We start from the raw sequence: 6,290 nt of genomic DNA on the forward strand, positions 1-6,290 counted from the left end.
AAACGAGACCATCTGTTCAATGAAAGTGTTAATTTTGTAAAAGAAGCATATTTACTTTTTTCGGTAGAGCTCGCGTTGATATTAGACAATATATTGATGTGTATAGGTTATTTATGAATTCAGAATTATCGTTATATTCTGTTCAAGAATTATCAATAAATAGATACATCTAATGATCCAAACTAACATTGTAAATGCAAAAGTAGCTCTGTCTCTTACGATTTCATGTCTAACCCGCTGAACCAATCGATAGCTTACATGTAAGTTGTTGTAAGGCAAAACACAATATTTTGCTATTTAACTTAAATATATCCTTTTTTATATACCTACATATATTATAGGTCTCACGTTTGAAGTTTTGTACATGTTGATGTTACTAATAAGAAAAACTTTATTTTAACAAGAAATTTTATCGATTTTATTTCTTTCTTTTTTGTACTTTCTTCTATATATTTGTATCAACACAAATTTTCCAATTAATAATTAATTGACAGTTACTTTTCTAAACACGCCATTCGTACACCCTCCCGGTTGGTATTCTGGTTCAAATCGAGTTTTAAGCAAATTAATGTGTTAATCTATTTTGGGTGTCGACTGTGTTCGTTTAGTAAAATAAAATAAAAATAAAATTTGTAAGTTATTTAGCTGTATGCCCAAAAAGTTTGCCAAATGATGCATACGACATGGTTTAACATACGCGGCTTCAATACGTTAAGTCTAACTGCAACAAAAACTTGCAGAAGACAGATGCGACCAATACAATCCGTTACATATTTATATTTCATATAATTTTTCTTATTCAATAGTTATTTCACCAAAGCTTCATATGGCCATTAACCCGTGACGTGTCCTATTGACGCACTTGTGTCCGTAACGACTGTGGTTTTCAAATTTTTTATGAATTATTATACATTTATATTATACATTTTGGATTAGAACACAGCTGTGCTTTGGGACGTTACGGTATAAAATTTGTTTGGGAAACCGTGTGTCTCTCTAACCTTTGTACGTGGACTCATGCAGGGTTAAAGAGCCTAATTACATTAATAAATAAATGTACCATAATAAGGGATCGGTATAGGCAAATATAGTACCTAAATTTTAATGAAGTAATACATATACAAAGTGTTTTTTTTAATGGGACAGTATAAGGAAAACCGGAACCATAAAAGATACAAGAAAACTGTCTTAGAAACCATTAAGTCTTTTTTTGTGAAAACCAAAAAAAAAATTTAACACAGTAATTTTTTTATGATAAAAATTGATTGAAAAATGAATAAAATTGGAAATGAAAGTATTTTTCCGGATTTAAATCGCGTATATTGTATATAGGTTTACAAAAAAAAAACAAATACACGCGCTTTAAATCCGGAAAAATAGTTTCATTTCCTATGAATAAAATTGATCAAAAATTTTTTTAGTGCTGATCGACTCAGTTATAAGAAGGGACCATTTAAATTTTGGTCAAATTAAATGATTTTTCATTCAGACCATTGCTAATAAGACCAGTAGGGTAACTTTATACAAACGTAGTATAATTAAAAGAATGATGCTGCAATCTTACACTGCGAGAGACGCCGAACAGGCGGGAGTCGGGCTACTTCACTTACACTATGGTATTATCTAAGGCGGATTTATATTTGTCTGACGTGTCGCGTCGTTGCGCTCTGACGTGATGGTAATCGTTCACATCTACATGTCGTGTTCTGACATCTTCTGACGATATTTTGGAACAATACCGTCATGGCTTTCGGAAAGTTCATACGTTTCCAATGTCTGACGCGTTACAACACGGCACTGGTGCGTGAACACTTGTCTGATCTGATGTGACGCGGCCGCTCCGCCGCTACAACACAAGCCGTCATGTCAGATTGCGACGCATTAATTACAAAACTGCCTCCGTGACCGAACGGTTACCATGCGTGACACGCAGAGGTCCCAGTTTCGATTTCCGGGCCGGGAGAAATAGTTGTATAGCCTACAATTATTTCTCTCGTGAGTTTGGGTGGTAATTTGTGGTTGTCTGTGTGTGTGTCCATGGCACCTGCGATACAGGGTTTTCCTAGTGCGGGGCTATGTTGAGTGTGTGCGTTATTATTTATATATAAATCTAACGATATTAAATATATGAAACCAATACCGTTCTGACGCGTCACGACACGGCACGTCAGACAAATATAAATCCGGCTTAAATCATGTGTATTACTTGACTTTAGGTGAATATAATCTGCCTTTATCGATCTTTGATCATAGTATATGATCATTGGTGTAAAAAGCGCATATCGATTTAGATGCAGTCGACTTCGTTCCAGTGTCGACCGTCGAGGTAACTGTTGTCGTCGGCCGGGCGGCCGTCATGCCCTGCGATACCACGAGCGCTACCAACGAGGACCGGGTCTACATGGTGCTCTTGTTCAAGCAACCTGACGGTCGTCCAATATTTAGGTATGTATAAAAAGATGTCTTTAAAATTGCGTTCCTTTAGCGTGCTGTGCAACTATTGAGCCGTTTTTCTGAATACTATACTCTAAAGTGAGGAGGTTCTCCATTCGACTGTACTTTTTTTTTTAATGTTTGTTACGCGACACCTCCGGCAATTTTTGAACCAATTTTGCTAATTCTTTTTTTGTTGGAAAGAGGGTACCTCACTAGTGGATCGATTCAAATTCGAAAAAAAAAATTCCGCCTCTGGCATGGATGAATGACTTTTAAGGTCGAATCTTTTAGTACAGAGATTACCTACTATAGAAAATACTATACTCATTGACTTACAATTATAATGACTATACTAAAGTAATTGTCTCTTTTTGGAAGAGCAAATACATTAAAACTACAGTATCATTCTTTGCGATGGACTTTGTCAATGTTTGTTTATTAGGCGCTGTTTGTTCTATTTCAATATCCAAAATATTTTACCTCTATATGTTTACAATATCTGCCAGGGAATGTTCATCATCAATATTTTACGAGTTTAATATTCAAATAGTTACAGGATTTGTTTCAAATTTAAATTTCTAAAAAAGAAGTTTTTGGAATTTCAACGTTAGACGTATTACTTATTTTACTTTAAAATTTTCATGTATCCCATTTAGTTTGTGATTCCAAACAACTCGATGAATGATTGCATCCTATTATCAACATCCTCTATGTATTTTATTAAAGTCTTTCTAATTGTATTGCGCTGTGTTGTTTTCTCACCTGCAAGTATTTTTTTATTATCCTCTAAGCCAATCTGACTCTTTCTATCCTCTTCTTACAATATACAACAAGTCTTTATTGCTTAAATTAATTATCTATACAAAAGTAGACTCAATAACATTCTTATTGTTAGGTACTGAGGTATACTTTTCAAGTTACTTTGTTTATTTTTATATGTCCCATATTGTTCTTTATTACGAAATGAATTAGTAGAAAAGAAATAAAGAAGAGCGAATATTTTTACCAGAGAAAATGGATCAGAGAATATTTTAACAGAAACTCCTTTTCGCCTGCCAATATTTTCAATAAAAACGTAGTATAATACTTCCGAGTAAAAATCACACTTGCGTTAATAGTTAATAGTTAGTTGCGTTAGTAATTGCAGTTCATTGCTAAATTACTGTGAATCTTTCAACTAGGGCTTTCAGTTTTACTATATATCCGCGTCTCGGGAAAGCAAGAAATTTTAATCAAGTTATTTATTATAATGTTTAAAGTACATATAAAGGAAGTCTCTATTTCGTATCTAGTTCTTCTTTTTCATCATCTTCGTGGTGGCTTTAACAAGTGAAGATCTTAAGGTAATATTTGTAAAAATTAAAATAAGTTTTCGAGTTTATTTTTTTCTCGCTGTAATATTTTTATTTTGTTTCGACTGCTTCGAGCTCGTAATGCGCATCCGATATATCGCCTCATTGTTTTTATGGCATTTTAATTCGATTTTTAAGTTTTACTGCCACTACGGAGCAGTGCAGCGTAAAATTAAATTTTTTTTTTATTATCACTTTTGTTTCTAGTTTCTTTCTTAAAATTTTATTATACCCTATCTTCACGACTCAAACTTGTCTAACGGTACGTATTACTTTTGCGGCGGTATACACAATAATATAATCGCGGAAAGTCTGTTTCGTCAGAAAATGACGAAACCAATCGGTCACACCTTTTTAAATTCATAAATCATTGCATGTACGCGTGTATACTATGCTGACTTTATGTACTTTCTGAACTTGCAACTATGTATTAAAAAAAATATGCATAGTACATTATTGCAGAGGTCGGGAAGTAAGGGATTGCTGGACGAGTATGAGTTACAAGGCCGAGCGCCGGCGAGACTTGTAGGTAATAATACGAGTCAAGCAATCCCCGTTCCCGTCGAGGCTTATATAGTGCTTTTCTCAAACAATGTGAGGAAATAAGAAAAAACGAAGAAGATGGATAATATAAAAAGTAAAAAACTGGTAAATAAATTCTTAGTACAATTGCTAAAAAAATGTTATTGTATTTCCAAGTGCATTGATAGTAGTCTTCTGAATCTCTAATGATTTGGTTGAATGTCTATCCATTACTGTATTTTCGTTACCGCTTTTCTCACTAGAACTCGTTTTAGCAACGAAAATGCAAAAAAGACTGTGAGAGAGTTATTTTACCGCCTTTTTTTAAAAAAGTAAGCGACACAGATATTTTTAATTCTCGCAATTACGAACACTTGGCAGTTCGCTGTGTTAATTTTTATTTTGCCTGTTTATAATATAGTTCATCGTTCGATAGATTTAAAAGTTTAGAGTAGCGGACAGTAATAGATTTTCATACTAACTTTGTAGGCCTTGGCCGGGAAGAAGTCGTAAGGTTCATAAATGACAAACTTTCCGAGATGTTTGAGAAAAGTTATTTTATTTATAACTTATAATTGAGCATAGCTTACACGTTTTTCACGTAACCAAATTCTTTTTTGAAACCCCTTTTTGGTAATCGTTTATATTATGCTTGTATTCAACATCCGTTCTATTCCATTGTCCATCTTGTAACGAACTTAATTCTGTGTTCCATTTCTAAATAAATTTAAATTATTACGTGTATGTTACATTGAATTGGATGAACAAAATCTGGTTGATTGAATTTACCGTTTTATACGTTGGAACCATTGACTTACAATTATATGGACGTCGGGTCCGCGCTAAAAAAACTAATAGGGCGTTAAAATCGTATACAGAGCGTCATTCACGCTTTAGTCTTCGTTTGTTCGACTGACAGCGAAGCAATCAAAATTAGAAAGTACTGCGATGACATTACAATTGAAATTCAACGTTTTAGCTTTTTCATATTCCTTGACATGTCACTACGTTTAAATAGGTTGACTTGGGACATTTTTTTCGTGGTTTTTGTATTAGACCCGTCGTCCATTTATTTGTAAGTCAATGGTTGGAACTAACGTTTTTCGTTGATAGTCGTGGCTGTTGAGAGTTGATATTAAATCTTTTTATATTTTAATTAAAATTAAATTATAAATTTTTCCCGTATTAATGCGGTTCATTTTTCATGGCACTAGCTTATATTCCTTTTTTTTCAAATGAAATTAAATCCATTTCAAAAATGTATATCGTTTAGTATACGTGTTGTATTTAATTCAATTGCTATAAAAAAAACATTGTTGTATGTAAAACACCTATTGAATACAGCGGTTTCGTTGTAAAATTTCGAGTTAAGTTTGTGTTTTTTTTTCCATTGTGAAAGTTTTTAAGAATCGTGTTTTCACACTGTATATATTATATATTTTTTCCCAAGTGATTAGTTTAATACTGTTATACGGATTCAACCAAAGCCATGTATAGACTATTAAAAAAGATTAGAAGAAGCATTAACAGAAGATAATAAATATATATAAACTTGGAGTTAACAAATTGAGACAAAGAAATAGGAAGAAAGTTCATATTACAAGAAATAGTCTAGCTCTTAGGCTCAACTCACACTGGCGCAAAATCGACGCGTCGCGTCCTAATTTTCGATTACAACGCATGGCGACAATCGCATTAGTGCGCTCGGATCACAGTGTGGTCGGTGTCTGACGCCTCACTGCGCGCAAGGAACCCATATTTGCATAACACAAATTTGTACCTTAATAATGGGAAAGTAAATGAATAATTTATTGACTCAGAATAACACTTAGGAATCCTAATCTCCGGAAAAACAGTTTCATTTCCTATGTGTAAAAATCGCGAAAACCTAAGAACTCGATCAGAATAACACTTTTAAAAGTATAGGAAATGAAACTATTTTTCCGGATTTAAATCGCGTATATTTGTTTTTTCAAACAA

At 33.4% G+C, this 6,290-nt stretch overlaps 1 protein-coding gene across 1 annotated transcript in view; it reads left to right on the forward strand.

Annotated features, from left to right (window-relative positions):
* Positions 1–1,772: 1,772 nt before the first annotated feature.
* The window catches only part of LOC113239558, a 115,409-nt gene continuing 110,891 nt past the window's right edge, over positions 1,773–6,290 (forward strand). The window contains exons 1-2 of the mRNA XM_026476619.1: positions 1,773–1,800; positions 2,292–2,445. Coding sequence (XP_026332404.1) covers positions 1,773–1,800; positions 2,292–2,445 — 182 coding nt within the window. The remainder of the gene's footprint in view (positions 1,801–2,291; positions 2,446–6,290) is intronic.

This window comes from Hyposmocoma kahamanoa, unplaced genomic scaffold (genome assembly GCF_003589595.1).
Source record: "Hyposmocoma kahamanoa isolate Upper Pololo Valley unplaced genomic scaffold, ASM358959v1 99879, whole genome shotgun sequence".
NCBI lineage: Eukaryota > Metazoa > Arthropoda > Insecta > Lepidoptera > Cosmopterigidae > Hyposmocoma > Hyposmocoma kahamanoa.